The following is a 21,100-nucleotide window of genomic DNA, read 5'->3' as shown; positions in this document are numbered from 1 at the left end:
AGGATATACAGGGGTGGAAATAACTGGTAGCTTATTTTTTTTGCTGTCAGTATGTGGTTTAAGGACATATACCTGTCAAAGAAACTATTATTGATACTTTTACAGGTAAGACTACTTCTATATTAAAGCAATAATGTGTGATTTGCATAAAGAATAGATTCTTATTTAAATGTTTGCTTTCACTGATCACATTATCCCCTTATAATTTCGTGCCAAACAAATGAGGTATAACGAAGAAAATTGCGATTTCATTCCAACACCTACAATGGGTGTACTACGCTCACCGATCGTATTACATGTAACTGCGGAGCATCACGCTCGGCGTGTGTACATACAAGCTGACATCCACGGTACATGTTAGCAAGTACTCGATCGTTGAACTCTGAATAAAACCGGGTCGACCCGGTTTTAATATAAAAAGTTAAATTTTAATGTTAATAACTTCAGGCTTAGTCTTTTACGGGGTATTTTAGTATACCACTGGGCATTATAATTATGCAAAAAGTAGAAATCCGAGTAGAATTGAGGGCGTCGCTGTAAAGCAAATCACACATTATGGCTTTAACATCGCCATCTGTGAATTGGAGAGGAGATGATCGAATCTTGTGAGTTTGGCCTTCTGATGTCTCTATTTAGTATTATTATAATGAAAGGTGTTGAGATGGCTATATCATAATGTGACGTTGACTTGAATCATGGATATTTAGGTTTTTCTATATCCCTTCATTATACTAAGCCTTTAGGCCTACTTGTATTTCCTCTTTTTAGGCTAATTTTTCTTCAAACATTAGTTTGTTTCATCACAATTTACTACATTTTTAAAGTGCATTATATCACATGTATCGTATGGCGAATGATTGATACCAAACTGTATCAACCACCCGATGCTGATACAGGGTATCGAGTATCGCCCGACGCGAGTAGTATGTACTACATCTAAATGTTTTTATACTTGAATTGGACATCAGAAGTGATGTCCAATTTGTGTGATGTTATGAAGCTACATGTGATGTTATGACGGAGGATATAGGGTACCGTATAGTTCACATAGTCATGCTTTGACATGGGTTAGTAGGGTCATCGCACTTTCTACTTTCAAATTCCTCAAGCATGTAGTTTCTAAGCTATGTCCTGGTGGTATGTTTATATCAGGGATCCCTAACTGCATTCGAAACAGCGCACGGCGGATAGTAAGGGAAAAAGTAACTTTTGTGCCTTGATTAATCAAGCAATCATCTACAAGGAGAGCTATACCAAGCCAAATAAAAAATCCAGGAGCTTCTGGGAGCTTCAGGGCCCCTAAGGCAGGCCTGTTGGACGGTCCCCCTCACACGTTAATCAATCCACTCCGCTAGTGACACTTTTGAATTTTCTACATTTTTAAGTAGCACTTTCCAGAAAATTTGGAAGCATTTTTTTTTCTAAAATGGGAATTCCCAAGAAAAAGACACTCCTTTTTTAGGTTTGGGAATTCGAAAAACTTTGCCTGCCTTCTTTCTTGGGAATTTCCAATTTTTTTAAAGCATTGGTTTTTTTTTTTTGGGGGGGGGATAAAATTTTGGTCTGGGAATTCTCAAAAATGTATGGCAAAAAGTTACATGTCTTCTTTAGGGGTTGCCATTAATTTTTGGACAAACCAGTCTCAAAACACACGATAACAGCTACACTGCAGGAGGTTACAGAGATTGGTACTATATACCGTAGTCCACTTAAAGCCATAATGTATGATCTTTTTAAATGAATTTGGTTAACTGCATTCAAACCTGAATTTTTGGTGTATTTGCTTACACATGTCCCAGCTTACACCATCCCTGCTCACACATAATTATAATCAGCCAAATTCATTTAAAATTTTGAACTAAATCATGCATTATAGCTTTAATCATGCTTTGACATGGATAAGTAGGGTCATTGCACTTTACACTTCCCGGCACTGCCTTTTGAGTATTAGAGAATCTACTCGTAAATCACCCCACCCTTTAATTTCTTCCGACTCTATCAGCAGCTACTAATTGTCATGTCATGTACTTAAAGCCATAATGTACGATCTTTTAAAATGAGCTTGGTCAATTTTTTCAAACCTGATTTTTTGTAATGTTTACACATGTCCCAACTTAACCTAATTGGATTCAGCCAACTGCATTGTATTCTTAGAACAACAGAGCAAGTTTGACTGAAAGTCATAATTCCCCCCCCCCCCCTATAGAACACCACAGTTAAGCAGCTAAGATAGTGATTTTTCTTTCATTTACCTCATTAGTTTGGCTTGCAATCACCAGAAAACTGTCCTGTTCTGGCAAAGACTAAAGAATAACCAATTAAAATTTGACCAAAATTATAATATGATTTCCATCAAATTTAAATTTTGTTATTCTATACCAAAAAAAGAACGAGATCTGATTGCGTTCACCTGCGACCGCGAGCATGCACAGCCAGCAGTGACAAATGAGTTATGACCCGAATCTGTGAGAACCGGAAGTGATCCTTAATTACCTTTGACCCCAAAAAATATTACATAGTGCTTAGGATGTCATAAGGAATATTCATGGTGAATTTCAGCTTAATCGGAACTTATACATGGATTTTGATTTTTTTTAAATTTTTGATTGACCTTTTGACCCCCTTATTGACCTTTGACCTCAATGAAAAAAAACCCTTATGTACACTGACAAAATGCGTTGTTTCAATTTTGATGAAAAAATTCTACTTTGTTTAGTTATTGAGATAAAAATTCTTAAAGTTATTTAGCTAAAAACAGGAAGTGACCCCTTAATGACATTTGACCCCAAAATAAAAATACCATGAATACATCAGGTAACACTAATTCATGTATGATGATTATATTACTCTAGTCTGTTTACATTTTGAGATAAAATTTTTTTAAACTTTTTTCGATAATTTTGATTTTTGACCGGACGTAACCCCTTAATGACCTTTGACCCCAAAACTGTAGGCATGCTAAAGACCCTAGCTAGTAGCGATGCATGTGTGCTAATGGCGACTCTCTGCTATGTAATATGTAAAGACAGTGATTTTTTGAATATTTTTTACAAATTTTTCAGACTTTTACGGAAGTGACCCCTTAATGACCTTTGATCCCAATTCTGTGAAGGACTTTTAGAAACTGGCTATAGGTGATGTATGTGTGCAAGTGACGTCACGATGCTATGTCATATGTGGGAGGAGTAGCATTTTTAGTGAAAATCACGTTTTTGGCCACTGACCGGAAGTGGATGACATTTGATCGGAAGTTGATCATGTGACATCTGTGGCACCACCCAAAAGTCCTAGTGACCAACTATGATCAACATGGCTGAAAGCATGTGGCTACGATGGCTGATTTAATGATGTTGACAGAAAGAAGAAAGAAAGAAGAAAGAAGAAGAAGAACGCGGAAAAAAGAATGCACAGCGCCGATAGCGGCTGTGCAAGAAATAATATTTGCATTAACTGTCAGAAAAGGGTTCTGCTACTTTTAAGCAAAAATAACAAGGTAAAGTGAAAGAAACCCCACTGGCTATATTGGTCGTTTAACATGGAGTTCTATGGGGGATTTAATGTGTGAATTATGACTTTATGTTGGAAATTGTTCTGTTGACCTACAAACACAAAATTATAAATTTGGCTGATTCCATTTAGGTGTAAGTTGGGACATGTGGAAACATTACAAATATGCAAAAAATCATGTTTGAAAAAAATTATCAACTTCACATTAATATACGATCATACATTACGGCTTTAAAATGGTCAAAAGTCAGTGCCTGAATTTTACTACCTTGCATGCAGGTATCACCGGTAATTACCTGTGGGCTGGGTTGAGAGGGCGCTTTTTTCTTGCACATATCGTCTAGTACAGACGCAGCTTGCGCTTTGTTGTACTGGCATGTTTCTAGGACCATGTCAATTACGGATCGAGAGGCATCGCTGTAGATCTCTTGCAGGTCATTCACCACTGAGGGCAGAACAATACCACCATTTGAAATCAGATTTCAAAACTTTTAATGGATCGGAGAGCAACGTTTGCACAGTATTTTTTGTGGAACCTGTGAGCAAATCAGATATATCAAATTGTGTTCTAAATACAATGAATGTCCTTCTGATATCAAATAATTTTGTGAAATTCACGATATAATTTGTAATACAAATTTTATGGCAAATTATTCAAGTTTCCCAAAAGTGAAATTTCATGTTTATCTTCAATACAAAAGGTCAAAATGTTCCATTGATGGACGGCTTTTCATCCCAGCTACATACACTTTAAGTACATATCATTAGATTTATACAATTTACTTCGAGGACTATTAAATTTCAAAAATACAATTTTTAACCATTTGCCATAAAATATGTATTATATCGCGAATTTCAAAAAATCAAAATTACTTGATATCAGCAGGACAATCCTATTCATAATGTAATTTGGTATATCTGATGTGCTCTCAGGTCCCACAAAAATACTGTGCAAACATTGCTATCCGATCCCTTAAGAAACTTTTAACAGATATTTTTAATAAAAAATTGAAACTATAAGTTTTTAGCCCCTGTCCTTTTTTTGTGAAAATAGAAAAAAAAAAAAAAAACATTGACAACTATGCATAAAAACCTAAATGAAAATAAAAAGTGAGCACTTTAAATTTGGATGAAATACCCATTTGAAAGTAGCCAAATGAAAAATTCAACAACAAAAAATAGATTTAAGAACATCTTGTGCTTTACCAGTGTGCTAGTGGCCAAGCTTCAGTACATTACATATCTCATCTATAGCATACTTCATTGACAAATTAATGCTCTGTGTCCTGATCAGCCTATAACTACAGAATAACTTTTTTGCTCCCAAGTTTTTGTATGGGAAAACCGGCAAATTCAAGAGTAAATTCTTTGCCCAGGAGAATAGTTCTATTTTTTTCACACAAACAAATTAAGGGTCAGCTAGAACATGCATAACCAAAGTACCTGAGTAAATCACTTTATTGGTTCAGCTAACTTGATTGCTTAAAATTAGTTCTAAATACTATGTATATACGAAAAAACTTTGTGAATACTTTTATCTCCCCTCCCCCAGTATGTTTGGTGTCATCACTCGTTTCGTTTTCTTTTTATAATTTGAATGTTGACTTTGCTACATTAATCTGGTTATGTTGAAATTAAGATCCGATATAAATTTGGTCAACCATACATACCTATTTTTTGACCGATGAAACCAATGTTGCAACTGAAACCTTGTCTTCAGCTGGGTTGTGATGCAAACAATCATGGCTGGGACAGAATCATAAAGGATATTCTTCGCCAATTGTCATCAATATTGGAAGTTTTCGGTACTCAAGGTCATTTACATCATATCACAACCCAGCTGAAGACTGAAGGTTTCAGTCCCAACGTCGGTTTCGTCCGTCACAAATAGGTATGCCTGGTTGACCAGATGTAAATTAGATCTTAATAACTTACACTTAATTTTTTCTGATATGGTAAGCGTAGGTGGCTCAGAGTGTTTTGCATCCTCTTTGTCACCTGCTTTTTCTTCCTCCTTCTTCTCCTCGCCCATTTGCGTCTGTAGAAATCATATATTTGCATGTTAGTAGTCAAGTATGCCTGGAGGGACCCCCTGTCTACAACCTTTTAAAACCCCAAGCACAAGCTTGCTGAGTTTGGTATTCTACTAGCACAAGTTTGTAGAGTTTTGTATTCCACAAGCACATGCTTGCAGAGTTTTGTATTTACCAAGCACAAGCTTGAAGTTTTGTATTCTCCAAACACTTGCTTGCAGTTTTATATTTCACAAGCACAAGATTGCAGAGTTTTGTATTCCACAAGGACAAGCTTACCGAGTTTTGTATTCCCTAAACACATGCTTGCAGTTTTATATTCTATGAGCACATTCTACAAGCACTTGTAGAATTTTGTATTCTACTAGCACAAGCTTGCAGAGTTTTGTATTCCCCAAATTTGCAGGTAGTTGTATTCCACAAACACAAGCTTGCAGTGTTGCATTCCACAAACAGAAACTTGCAGAGTTAAGTATTCCCCAAGTTTGCAGTGAGTTGTATTCCACAAGCACAAGCTTGCAACTTCGTATTCCACAAGCACTAGCTTGTAAAGTATTGTATCCCCAAGCGCATGCATATAATGCTTGCAAAGTTTTGTGTTCGACAAGCAAAAGCTTGCATAATGTTGTATTCCACAAGCACAAGCCTGCAGAATTTTGAATTCTAAAAGCATAAGCTTTCAGAGTTTTGTATTCCACCAGCAAAGTTTCAGTTTTGCAACAACTGATTTCACTTTTAACACTACAATCGGTTTTGGTAGAGTTTGGTCCAAGTTCTACAACATATAGTTAGATGAATTTTCCCGTAATTTTCATCCTTCATAACAAGAAAGCATCGTTATTATCTACATGGGCACTACTGGCCAAATTAACAGCTTCCAAGAACTACTTTGATTGGTTACAACAAGTGCTATATCACATATTGAGCCAATCAGAGATATGGTATAATGGTCAGAAATTAATAAAATTACACTTAAAATTGATAAGAGATCTAAAAAAAAGCTCTTTTTTGATTGGTTACTCAGATGATTATATCATGTAATTAACCAATCAGGAGCATTGTAAGAAAGGCAATCATGCTCATGGTTATAAAACATTCCTGATGATGGTATTAGCAGCACAGAGGAGAGAGAAAACAGAGGCGTACCACCAGTCAAAGTCCCTATGTATTGTATACAGTGAGTTCTCGCATATTCACGAGGGCCGATTGTTCGATCGTGCCGTGTTAAACAATCACGCCAGCGCTTCGTGCATACGCGATAGAGCGTTGCGTACCTTCGTGCATACGCGATAGAGCGTTGCGTGCTTATAGACCATACAAATACGCGGTAATTGCGTAGCAGTCTCGCCTGTCGCATTTCATGGAACAATCGGCCCTCGTTATCGGATGATGCGGAGACTTTGACGGGTGGTACAGGCTCTGTTTTCTCTCTCCTCTGTGATTAGCAGTAACACAAGCATGTACTGACGATATTGGCCAGATTCATAGAAATGTAAAGGGGAGACATCCTGTGAGGGAATAGAGACACAATAGACCTTTTCTGTCAATCCTGAAAGCATATTTGCAATTGGACCCCTTAGGCTGCGATCACATAGAAGTATACTGTATACGGTATTAGCTATACGATATACGCTCATTCGACCAGGCTTGCATAGTATATACTCCTATGTGAACTCAGCCTGATCGAATGAGCGTATATCGTGAACTAAGCCTGATCGAATGAGCGTATATCTTATAGCGAATACCGTATACTTCTATGTGATCGCAGCCTTATGACGTATCATCGATGTGCACATTTTTACTTTACACATTGAATCTGGGAATCTGGCTGAAGTGCACAGTAAACACGGGTTCAATCATTAAAGCTTTCAGGATTCTCCGAAAAGCAGCTTTATATTGTTGTAAGTAGCATTCAGAACTCCGCAAGTGCTAAAACACAAATTCATTTTAAACACAATTAAAAAACAATGAAATAGCAAGAATATTAACAGCAGTTGAAGAAGAATTTGTTCACAAACATGAAACTTTCCATGGCACAAGAATATAAAACTATATATAAAAATATCAAGTGTAAAAACAACTGATTTCACAGGTAATGAGGACTTACAGTTGATGGGCTAGCAGACCTTGCCGGAGCAGCCTGTAGTCATGTATGCACAAATAATGAACACAACATTAGTACATAGAAACTAAATATTGACTGCTTGTTGAAGCACACTGTTAACCCCCTGAGCACTACCTGCTGATCTAACATTGCCTCTGATTGGTCAATTACGTGATATCTTCACTTTAATTACCAATCAGAATGGAGCTTTGCAAATAAATCACCCCAATTTTTTTGCATGGTGAAATTATTCTAACAATGTTGATGATTGGTCCATTCGATAATGAAAACTTCTTTTTGGCCTATCGGCAGGTAGTTCTCATGGGGTTAAAGCTGCTTGGAGCTGAAAAAGGTTTCGCCTCAACAGTTAAGGGTCCGGTCACACACCTTTGCACAGTATATTTTGTGAACCTGAGAGCACATCAGACACACCAAATTGCATTCTGAATACGAGGATGCACACAAACTATGGACTGACTGGCTGACGAATGGACAGAACGACAACCAACCGGGTTGAGGTATTCATGAAAAGGAGAACACATTGTTTGTCGCAACAGTGCAGCATACATAGCAATGTTGTACACCAACAGATGATACATGGTGAGAGACTATTAATGACTTATGATTTGGATATGTTAGTATGAACATAAGTACAAAGCTCACAGAGGCTACAGGGCCATTGGATGCAGTTACTGCCTGGGAGGTACCGGCAGTATTTCATTATCATCTGCTATATGAATATATCACATTATTTGCAATCTGAGTAAGCTTGTTTATAGTGGGAGCATATGTACGGTACTTTGGGGTATAAATTCTATGCGATTACAAATTGTCTGGAAATTCCTCACTATAAACACCAGAGCTGTTTGAAATGTACCGTACATAGTCTTGGCCCCAGCTACATTGTGCTCCTTTGTCATTACATGTTTAGTGAATAAGGAGTACAAGCCAACTAGGACCAAGACTACAAGGGATGATGCAACAGGATTAACTACTATAGCAGTAAAACAATTTTTGAATATATCGCACTGCACGTGTATGCTCACGCAGCACCTCTGCATTAAACCAAAGATGTCAAAGAACAGTGATAAAGACCTGGATCATAATTCTATAGAATATCTTACTGATCATTGTACCTGTAAGATTAGTATCTTTGAAAAGAGCGGTATTGTATTCAATCTATGATTGCAGACATACACAGGTGATGAGTGCAACCTGCTTGTAGTGCAGGGCGATATATTCAAAAATTGTTTTAACCTATTGCTATGGTAGTTAATCCTGTTACATCATCACTTCTATATACAGCGAATAAGCACACTAAGTGTGGTGCATTGATGTCCATGGGAGAGTTCAATGTTATGATACTGATGGGAAATGGTACATATATAGCACACTACTAAGATATTTACAAATCAACAGCTCAAGTCTATTGCTCCAAGTTGCACAAGAGCTGTTTCCAGGACTGTGTACAGGTATTGGATGCAGATTTTAGGGAGGGGCCAAGGGTACAACAAGTTTGGTTTGGTTAAGGGATCTGGAATGAGCGTTTTTAGCGTTTCGACAGTATTTTTTTGTGGGACATGAGGGCACATCAGACATATCGAATTGCATTCTGAATACGAAGAATATCTTTCTGATATCAAATAATTTTCATTTTTTGAAAATCACTATATAGTACAAATTTTATGACAAATTATAAAAAATGATATTTTCAAATTTTGATATATAACAGTCCTCGAAATAAATTTTATAAATCTAATGATATATTCTTAAAGTGTATGTAGCTGGGAGGAAACACCGATGATCAATTGAAGTTTTGAAATTCACGATATATCAATTTTTAATGATTTGCCATAAAATGTGTATTACATTGCGAATTTCAAAAATCAAAATTATTTGATATCAGAAGGACATTCTTCGTATTCAGAATGCAATTTGATATGTCTGATGTGCTCTAATGTTCCACAATAAATACTGTCCAAACGTTCATACCCCACCCCTTAAGGCGGTGCCTCTGAGAATCAAATTGGACCCATTGCTATGCGAATTATCCAAGCAATTGGACCCAGCAGTATATACCATATCCTTTTTGCTACTGGTAAGTCTGCTATATGGAAGAAAATTGTGGCTATTTGCCTGAAAATTTGGCAAAAAATAACCCATCCAATTCCAAAAAATAGATCTTGAAAAATGGGTCATATACCAATGGATAAAAATAAGACACATGATGGTGGTACATCCCTGTACGGCCATTTATACAGAGATACCCCCATGGGGATGGATCAATAGGTACATGCCATACATCTTCCACCAGAAATTATGAGATGTGTATGTTGGTCTGGGTATTCCACTCTGTGTGACTGTACACAATTGGTGCACAAACGGGATCAACTGTATCTCATGCGTTGGGCTATTCCAGTTGAAATCCACACTCCCTGCTTGGAAGTTTAACATCATGTCATCCATTGGGGGTGTAAGGATTCCAACTGGAATAGCTCACTAATTAAGTCTTCTCATGCATTTATTTAGCCTTTTATGTTTTACAATCTGGTTATTGGGACACATTATGCTCATTATAATACCTCATCGGCATGCTTACACATGGCAGCTATAACCTCACATGCATTCATTCAGGTGTTTACTTACAGGCTCTGGCGTAGCAGCTCTAGCTGCCTCAGGAGTAGCAGCTCTAGCTGCTGCAGGTGAACCCTAAACAGGTGCAAAATATGGGCAGTATGTTACACTCCATCTGAACTGAACTATCAAGTCAATGTTTTATCAACTTATTTATGAGCCTTTTGAATTATTGTCTTTAGAAACAAACTTAAGTCAAAGCAGTGCAATCGTTGTTGTAGTTCACTGGCATACCTTAGTTACTGGTTCATGCTTGTATTAAACACCTGTTAGCAACCCATTGGCTTTGTATTGTGATCATTTTGATTGTGGTTCTGAACACAGATAGCTTGAAACAGCTGACCTGGCAATGGCCGTTGCTAGGTCAAATGGCTCACGCTTTCTTTGTTATGAACCACTGACCGTAATGATCACAACACAAAGCCTATGGCACATCAAAATTCGGAACAGGTGTATGTGTGAGCCCAGGCTTGAATCAGTGACCAATTGTTACTAATGTGCACTACGGCAGCGTATAAACAGTCAGTATTTGAATGCTACTCACTCTTGGTGTTGATCCTTTTGTGATAATTTTCTGATCTTCTCTGGTTGTAACTTTCTGAGATGACATGGAATTCAACACTCCAATAGCCATAGTCTTCTTATACTGACAAGACTCAAGGACCATATCAACAACTGTATCGGAAACATCCGTGTAGCTGGCCGCAAGCTCACGCACCACTGAAATGAAAACAAGTTGATTTGATGAAAATTATTATACTTAGTTGTGCGAACCTAATACCTATAGATTTATATCTTCCGCTCTTCTCCAACTTGCCTCTTTAGCTCAGTTGGTTAGAGCGTCGTGCTAGTAATACGAAGGTTGCCGGTTCGAATCCGGCCAGATACACTGTTTTTTTTCAACGTTTATGTGCACTGGCCCACTGTGGGAAAGATTAAATTTGTTCATGTTAATTATTTTTTTTAACGAAAAGTAAAATTAAGGTTTGAGACATCAGAGTAAGTTGCTACGACATTGCGTACCACAGGGGTGAGTAGCCTCGGATCAAAAAAGCGGAAAGTTATCTCTCAGTTCAATAAAATTAAACATCCTTTTCCACATAAGCTATGTTCAGAAGCAACATAATTCTCCGTAGACATCGGATGACTTGGATTGTAAAACGATTCAAAAAGTTCCCTCATGTGAACAATCTAGCAATGGCTGCCATCAACATCATCCCCACGGCAACTTTTGGCGAACATAGATACACAAGCACATGTAAAGATGACTACTACCGCGTTTGTGTATCATATAGCCTCATATACACTTACAATGCATGCAATGGCAATTTAGTCTCTTTCATACATTTATACAATGCAGAAGGAAGTTCAATGTATTAAATTGCGGAAATTAAGATTTAGGAAAAAATGTTGAAAAAATACATTTTTGGTAGCGCATGAAAAAATAGCCGAAATTAGTTGGAAAAATGAAGGAAAAAAACGGATTTCTGTTAAATTGCGGAGATCTGACAGGCCTGTAACAACTGCCACAGAAAAAGTTGATTCCGTTTTTGTACAAAAAAATAAAATTATGGTTTGACAAAAAGGATGCATACAATCAGTGTGTGCATAAATGGAGTACAATCTGAAACATCAGTGTAAATTACTACCAACTCGTGTACCACTGACACAAAAAAAATTATTGTTTTTTGAACAAAATATTAAATTAGGGTTTAAATAAAAACGACACATGCAATCAGTGTGTGCATAAATACTATCTGATACATCAGTGTAAGTTGCTATCAATTCATGTATCACTAACATGGAAAAAGTTGATTCAGTTTTTGAACACAAAATGAAATTAGGCTCTGAATAAGAAGGACACATACAATCAGTGTGTGCATAAATGGCGTAATATCTGAGACATCAGTGTATGTTGCCACCAACTCGCACACAAAATCCAGGTTTGAAATAAAAGGAAAATACATGCAGTGTGTGTGAAAAAACAGCGTATCTGAGACATCAGTGTACGTTGTACGGTGACATCCCCCCTGTGTCTGCACTGATCAGACAATGTTGCTTATGTTTTGCTGGTCACTGCATTCGCACAATTGACCAGCCTGTCCAGACTGATTTTCTGGACCCCTCCTGATTGGAAACCAAATAGAGGCAGAAGGCCAGTTCAATACCCTGACACCATCAAGAGTGATACTGGCCTAATGCAACCATCAGAGATTCAACAACTGATGAAAGACAGAAGACTTTGGACCAAGCATACTTCTGATGCTTCCTCCATTCCGTCCACGGATGACTGATGATGTTACCAACTTGCGTAACTTTAATTTCAACATGAAATGAAAAGGTTGATTTGGTTATGAAAAAATAAAATAAAATTAGAGTTTGGAAAAAAAAGGATCAACACATCATGCAATCAGTGTGTGCATAGATGGCATGCTGTCGGAGACACCTATACTATACACAGGGATGTAAGTAACTCTTCAAAAAAAATCCTAAAACGGTGCGGTACAGTGTATTCCGGATCCGGATCCGGAAAAGACAGAAAACTTACATCCCTGTACACTATCCGCCAAATCACGCACCACTGAAATGAAAAAAAGTTAATTTGTTTTTCAAACAGGAAGTAAAATCAGGTTTGAAAAAAGGGCACATACATGTACTATGGGTAAGCAGGAGAACAGACTTGGGATGTGCAAATGGCTGAATGCAAAGCGTAGCGCACGAAGCTCTCGCCCCTCAACGCCGGGGGTCCAGGGGCCCACTCATTTCATGAGCATCAGCTCAGCTGTAAAATGGGCCTTTATAAAGCTGCATGCTTTTCCACGACTGCCGTAGCTAATAGGTTTGTCACACAGTGCACCACATTTTCCTGGAACGTCCACTTTTCTTCCGAATTCACCAATGTTACAACGTTCCTTTCATCTTTGCGCAGCCCCCAGCACAGCTGGGTTTGATGACCACTTCTACATCTTCTAGTAACCATTCCCATTTTGCTTTCATGGTCTTGTCTAGATCCCGAATGTAGTGTGTCTTGCGATATATCCAAAATTTTAGCCATTTTGGGGGCATTTAAACAACTGAGACTGTCAAAATGTTCACGACTTCGTGAATCAAACGGACACAATGATTGGTTGTTAACATACATAACTAATGATGTAATTTTATATTTTTAGTACGTTAAAAATCCCTTTAAAAGGTGAAGCAGTATGCACATGTTTCAGTCGATCATAAGCTCCACCACTATCCCCGAAGCGGCTATATCAGTTGTAATCCAAACACCCCATATGGAAGACATGAAATTAATCTACCACACAGGGGGTGTAGATTTCGTATGGACTCACTCATTCAGGTAACCCCATTCAGAATTCACACCCTGTGTGGAAGATTAAGGTAATGTCTTCCATAGATGATGTGTGGCTTTCAACTGGTATAGCCAATTGCAGAATAGCCGCAGTGTGAGTAATTTTTGGAAAATAATTAGGAAGTCCAACAAGAATATTGGTAGTCCTAAGAGATTAGATCCAGAGTACCTGAAATGGCCTGTGTGTAATGCTATCATAATGGGAAATCCACCATACAGATTATACCAAAGAGGACCTACTCAGAAATGCCCTGTGTGTAATGCTATGGAAAATCCACCAGAGAATATACCCAAAGAATACCTTACTCAAAATTGCCCTGTGCGTAATGCTTTGGTAAATCCACCATAGAGATTATACCCAAAGAGTACCTACTCAGAATTGCCCTGTGCATAATGCTTTGGTAAATCCTCCATAGAGATTATACCCAAAGAGTACCTACTCAGAATTGCCCTGTGCATAATGCTTTAGTAAATCCACCATAGAGATTACACCCAAAGAGTACCTACTCAGAAATGCCCTGTGTGTAATGCGATGGTAAATCCAACATATAATATTGGCTTCTCAGAAACAAAAGCCCGATATCAAACTATAACCTGCGTCTTAAGCTGGAGTCAAGGCTCCCGCTGGGCGCGAATTCTGCGTCCAGGCGCATTTTTGCATTGCTGGGCGCAATGTTCAACAAATTTCATCAACCCGTTGCGTCCAGTCGGACGCAAGTTGATTCAGCCCAAAAATTTGTGATTATAAGCTCACCTACTTCATCATCATAAAAATCGTGAAAATTACGTTGACTGATCACTCGTAATTCTCCTAATAAAGCATAATTAATATTCATAACCAATGGACCAATCAGTAAACAAGTTATTGACCTTTCACATTTAACCACTCCCATTTTGCAACACTTCCGGGTCGAGGTCACCAGTCAAAGAATGAAAATTCTTATGGAAGTTACGGCAGTGAGACGTGATAAGCTTTTGAAAATACAACTTTCTAAACTATCGTACATTGTCAGCAAGTTTGCATTCACGTAATTTGTTATTGACAATAATATTTACATAAATCTTTAAAATCTCATCAGGAATGTGAAAGGAAATAGTCAAATATTTGCATCAAACTGTGATGCAATACCGGGAATCGGGGGCTGTGTAAAATTGTATTCCCTGTTGACAACACATTAACATACATGTACGGACGCACAAAAATTTTGTGGGACGCACATTTCCCGACCAGGTTTTACAGTTGTGCGTCCGACCGGACGCAGAGTTTTTGAAGGCTAGCGGGAGCCTTGGCTGGAGTGTAACTAAGGTTTGCCGAAACTAATCTTGAGGTACACTATTTTGTACTCATGGCAGAGTCGGTTATCTTTGAGTTTAATCTCTTTGATGGCTACACAGCGACCCCGACATGACGACAATTTGCTTACACTGTTGTTTCTGTGCTTGTGAGAGAACCGGTGCAGCCTCTTCTTCCTCCTCCTCCTCTCCACCTGCTCCAAATTGGGTCTACAAGAAAAAAAACACAACTAGAAGTTAGGCAAATAAAATAAAATATTGGTTCCTTATAACAGTTTTATATAAAAAGAAAGATGGATGGAAGGGAAACACATTATTTGAAAAGTGCAGATTAGTTATCATTGCTGCCACCCCACCCCACCCCAACCCAGCCTCATCCCAACCCACCATCCCAACCCATCAACCCATCCCATCCCAACCCAACCCATCCCAACCTCTTAATGTGAACCCTAATCTTAACCCTAATACTAACTCCAACCCTAATTCTAAATGTAGTTCTAATCCCAACAGTAAACCCTACTCTCTTTGAGTAGCAGCAGTGATGTTTTAGTAGGGGTGTGCTGCTGAGAATTTGAAAATGGACCCATCAATATACCAATTTTTCAAGAAATTTGGACTCGTAGATATACCTTAAGTCAAAATTTTCGGCCGAATTTAACCCAAATTGTCTTAGTTTTGACAAATGTTCCCAAATATTTTGGCGAAAATTTCAAATTAATTTTTTTTTTTAATTAGAAGATTTTGAAAAAGGACTCATCCATATACCAAAATTAGCCTAGCAAAAAGGGGGTCATTGATATACCCAAAGGCCGAAAATGCTACTCCTGATTGCAGAACATGGTCATTTTGTACTGAGTATCCCCTGGAGGAGGGCTGTAGCCCTTTAATCTTTTCCAGTACATCAAGATGACTTTCTGTATCCTGCAAACACATCAGTTGTTGTATATTCCTCCAAAATCAACAAATTTCATTTATCAGGCTTTGAGGGTAGAAAAATTGAAAATTAACACAACCACCACCTTGATTGAATCATACCCTCTCTGACAGGGTTCCTGTCAACCACCAGGGTTGCCAAACCCAGCGATTTTAGTAGCCCAATTGGGCGACTTTTGAAAGATTTTTCGCGACTTTTGACAATTTCCTGTCCCATAGAAAGCAATGGTTAAGAAAAAATTTAGGCGACTTTTCAACATTGGCTCCCGCGACTTCCGATAGTTTCCTTCCCCCATTGAAACCAATGGTAAAGAGAAAAATTGGGCGACTTTTCGATTATTTGACCCGTGATTTGGGCTGAAATCTTTTGGCAACCCTGTCAACCACCTGGGCTGGATGGATGCAATTGTCAGTGCAAACTTGCACAAGTTTCATTCAACATAGAATTTTTGCTTCCATTATCTACATTTTTAATATCTGAAAAGATCCATCACATATTGGATATGGTATCTAATATCATTGCTAGGAAGAAAAAACCTTTACATGTTTTTGGGGTTGGTTTTTTTCTTGTTTTGGCCCAGTTGCATGATATAAAAAAAGGATTGTCTACACAAAATGTAACATCCAACTTAAATATTCATTTTCATCTTCTATTGATTACTGAAATAACCATCACCACCTTAAAAGAAGACCCAAAAACCATAAGGGGAACATGCATGTAAATGATATTCTTTACCCAAATGAAACTGGATAGAATGGACAAAAAGGTGGATTTGGATGGTTACAGGTCGGCAGATTGAAAGGTCATTAAACCCTACTTCTCACCCTATCCCTAAACTTTACCCTAACCCTAATAAACCTATATTCCTAACCCTAAATACGACCCTAACTCTAATCATAGCTCTGACCCTAACCATAACCTAACCTATTGCTAACACTATCCTTAACCCCAATACTACCCCTAATCCTAACCTAGAATGCCCTAAACTCTAACTTTAACCATTTTCGGACTAATGACCTTTCGGTGTAGTGGGCTGTTCCTGGATCTGAAAAATCAGGGATGTATGCTTCTGCAGATGAATACGTTACCAGCACTACACTATGGCAGAACCGGGGCACTGTAATGGTGAAGGGGGTATCAGGTGCATCCATGGACTCACAAAAAGCACCCTAAACACGTATTGCTGAGACTAAAATTTGCACCCCTAAACAAGTATAAGTGAAATTACCCCTATTCCCGGCAACAATTGTCGACGAAGTCACATAGGCCTGGTCATCACGGCAAGTATGCCGAATTTGGCAGTTTCATTCTTACGGAAATCCGATACTTTTCTCAGTTAATTTGATACGCAAATGAGTATTCATGAAAAGCACTATAAAAATTAACATTTCATTCACTACTGCTTAAATAATGTGCATTTTATGTGAAATTTTGTCCGTAGAGTCACGCGATTTACGTATTTTTGCCAACCACTATGTCTCAATCTCGATATAATAGGCCTATGTAAATACATGGCCAGCTGACGTCATTGACGTCATCATATTGGCCAGCTGACGTCATTGACGTCATCATATTGGCACGTAACAGGTTCTACAATTGGCCAAACTATATTGTAATACCAATACGTCATGTAGCGTCATGCCATTTGCATATATGATTTCCAGTCTAGGATATGAATGCCTAGCATCGAAAGATTTGAGTCCGTTTGGCAAAACTACCCTAAGTACGTAAGAGCTCCAAAAACATGTACCCTTTTACACCAATTTTACATGAATTTGATATCCTATTCACGTTACGCACGTAACGTGCCCTAGGCTGTAAAAATACCCTTTTTACGTGAATTTACGGACACGCCTGATACCCCCCTTCACCATTAGAGTGCCCCGAAGGGCAGAACAAATTAATATGGTGGTAAAACACTTCAATTCACACTGAATAGCAGTACGAGAACTGATATTGGGGCATTCCTATCCTACAATGTACCTCATGCACACCACTTTGATGAACCTGACGTTCTGCCGACTGCGCACTTCGTTTCTCTTGTGCCTGCTTGATACGCTCAGACAGACTTGGATGCGTTTCTTGCTGGCGTTTCTTATCAGCAGCACCTCTTCTTATCCTGGCAGGCACTAAAGCTGCTTCTTGCTTCTGTGCTTGAGCCTTTTTTAGAACAAGTAATCAAAGTGGAGTGAAGCACACATGGTTTGTTCTGTCAAAATGGGCTTTTCCAGATGAAATCCATACGCCCCCTTTGGAAAGCATGACTTTAATGCATCACACAGGGGGCATAGGTTTCAAATGGAGTCACCCATTCAGGTAAGCACATTTAAAATTCACACTCCCTGTGTGGAAGATAATGATCATGTCTTCCATAGGGGGTGTATGGATTTCAACTGGAATAGCCCAAATAGACAGTCTTAGGATGTGTTGGCTTTCCTCCCCCTCCATGAATTTATTTCTGTTTTGGGGCACATTTTAGCATTTTGACACTGTGACTGGTCTAGTAATATGCTAATCATATGCAAATGAAGTCAACAGGTAATGACTTTCCCATGCAGGACATCTATGCTAACTTGCTAAGGCCAAAAAAAAGGTTTGTCTCAAAGCTCACGAGTGGTTTGAAAACAAATGTGAAATGCGATTTTTTAAATTTTTTATCCCGACTTTTTTAATGGTATTTTGAGAAAAAAAGTCTTGATTTTCGCCGAATTTTTCTGGAAAAAAAATTCCACATTTCTTTTTTGTCAAATCGTGCAATTTTACAAATGCGCAAGCTTTGAGACAAACGGTTTTTTTTGGCCGAAGCAAAAAAAACCCTTTTTATTTGCACCCAGAAACAAAGATGTTTTCCTCATGCCTTTCTCAAGCAATGCCTTTATGTATTAGAAGTTCCAAACAAATAGCTCTGACCTCTACACAGGAAAACAAAATGGCGGAACAAGCACTTCTATGACTAAGCGGTCTATATGAACTTCGTACGGTCGTACCCAACTTTGAATCGTTAAATGTAATTTTGTCCGTCAAATTAAAAACAAGTGGGAAATCAAAGTCAGGCCACGGTCACATAAAAGCGGGTTTGCCTTATGAGTGGAGATTTCACAGGTTTACACTCAATGATGATTACAGTGGAAGGAGCAAGCACAAAAATGTGTTATTCCACCTGAAATCCATACACCCCCTATAAAGACATGACCTTAATCTCCCACACAGGGAATGTAGATTTCAAACTGAGTCACCCATTCAGGTAACCCCATTCGATATTCACACTTCGTGCACGGAAGATTAAGATCAAATCTTCCATAGGCGGTATATGGAATTCAACTGGAATATAGCCCAATGTGTTATAAGAAAATGTAGGGTATGTTTTTCAATGGAAGCTGTGGAGCAGAATCTTACCTCCAGAACTGAATCTAATATCGTCTAGGTGATGCATGGTCAAGAATAAAGATAGCTTAAACTCAATGTCAGCACATTTACCAGTTAATTATTATTCAATGCTACTGAGCAGGACTATAAACAAGCTCATTCATTATTCATGAGATGTTCCATTTATTCTTATTCACTGATCTGACTGCTTCGATCTCACCAGTTGAATTTTGATTCCTGCATGTGTGTATGCAAACCTCTTTAAGCTTTTACCTTGGGATTTAATATTGTCTTGGACATGCAAGTATCGGGGACCAGCAGTGGGACAGAGTGCCCTGTTGGAAAAATATTTCAGGTAAACTTATGAGGTTAAATCATTCCCTTTTTGGCCCTGATTCTATTCCAGCCGGTACAAATGTCTCAATTATCTAGCTTTTATTCCTCTGAATGACCCAGCTGGTTATCAATTGCTTGCAGCACAAACAGGCTAACTGTATTAGCTGCCTTGAGCACAAAAAAGTTAACTGCCTTTGTTTAACCATAGCAGATAACCCTTTTATGCACAAAGCAGCCCTTGCAGTTGAGCTGTCTGTGCTCCAAGCAGTTGTTGTGCAGCTCATAGGTGTGAAGCTGAATTTAAACTTGATTGCTAGGCAACTGTCATGCGTTACTTTTGAAAGCATTGGGGAATCGCTTGTGTAAAGCGGTGCAGCGCTCATCACGGCACTTATATTCTAGTCGCCAAATCGCTCATCACTGCATTTATATTATAGTCGCCACCAGAGCTTAACTTGGCTTGTTGCATCTGACATCACCTATCTCTCAAAATAGACCCTGCTATGATTGGTAGGCCTGCTATCGACACATGATTTCTAATTCAACACTTCGTCAGGGAAAAAAATACGACAATCGACATGTGTCGAAACTCGTAATGAGATTTTAAAATGCTAAAAAAAGTCGATAGATAAGCTTAAAATCACGCCGACATGAGTTACGATTGCCGACTAGTGTAAACATACTTCCTGGTTTGTTCTACTTCCGGGTTCGGGTCAACTTCAGGAGGTAATTTTTGACTTTCCGATGAAAACATGATCGTTCGGTAAGCTTATTCGGACAAAATAGCATTGAAATTTCATTTTTTCCCTCTTTTTGATATGTGTTATAAAGTGTCGAAAAAGGACAATTTATTTTGACATGTCGGATTTAGGGTCATAACGATGATAATACGACACATACGACAGTCGATAACAGGCCTAATGACTGGCAGTCTTGCGCGGCATCATTTGAGCACAGAAACTAACCAAACCCTTGAGGATGATCTCAGATATATCATTCCGAGTTTATCTCTACTGGCAACTATAATCACAGCAACTACAGATAACAATATTTAAGTACCACTACACAGTATATTGTTAGCAAAAGCAACAATTTTCGATCAATTCGCTCCACGGTTGTTTGATGGGATCATTTATTAGTTTTTCAAACAAAACATCATGTACAACCAAATTTTAGGCTCAAGCAGCTAAAAAGTGATATCATACTAATGTATACAGATGCTTTTGAGGAATTCTCAACTTTAATTTCCCCTCTTTTGCTAAATTATTCAGTTTTACAGCATTTTTTAAAGCTTTTTTGTATATAAAATGTATCTATTAATTACTAAATTTGTGGTGCTATTTAGTTACTGGAAATTACTCCTCCAAGCTTTTAATACAAATAAGTCCTTTTATTGTTTGATAAATTATGTTTATAAAATTTCCTTGTTGCATGTTTCACCTATTCCAACTGTTTTAATGGTAGTATTAATCACCTACCCCTTGCAAATAAAGAAATATGATTTAGGATAAATAGCACCATCTATAGTTTGCATT

At 38.1% G+C, this 21,100-nt stretch overlaps 1 protein-coding gene across 1 annotated transcript in view; it reads right to left on the bottom strand.

Moving 5' to 3' along the window:
- LOC140139105 (uncharacterized) overlaps positions 1-21,100 on the bottom strand; it is a 40,961-nt gene that overhangs the window by 11,388 nt on the left and 8,473 nt on the right. The window contains exons 5-12 of the mRNA XM_072160887.1: positions 19,450-19,564; positions 17,847-18,023; positions 15,061-15,139; positions 10,823-10,998; positions 10,291-10,353; positions 7,648-7,680; positions 5,443-5,545; positions 3,804-3,952 (exon numbers count right to left, since the gene is read on the bottom strand). Of these exons, the coding sequence (XP_072016988.1) occupies positions 3,804-3,952; positions 5,443-5,545; positions 7,648-7,680; positions 10,291-10,353; positions 10,823-10,998; positions 15,061-15,139; positions 17,847-18,023; positions 19,450-19,564 (895 nt within the window). The remainder of the gene's footprint in view (positions 1-3,803; positions 3,953-5,442; positions 5,546-7,647; positions 7,681-10,290; positions 10,354-10,822; positions 10,999-15,060; positions 15,140-17,846; positions 18,024-19,449; positions 19,565-21,100) is intronic.

This window comes from Amphiura filiformis, chromosome 18 (assembly GCF_039555335.1).
Source record: "Amphiura filiformis chromosome 18, Afil_fr2py, whole genome shotgun sequence".
NCBI classification, from domain to species: Eukaryota; Metazoa; Echinodermata; class Ophiuroidea; order Amphilepidida; family Amphiuridae; genus Amphiura; species Amphiura filiformis.
The sequence above is the reverse complement of the archived record's forward strand: the minus strand, read 5'-3'. Positions and strand labels throughout refer to the sequence as shown.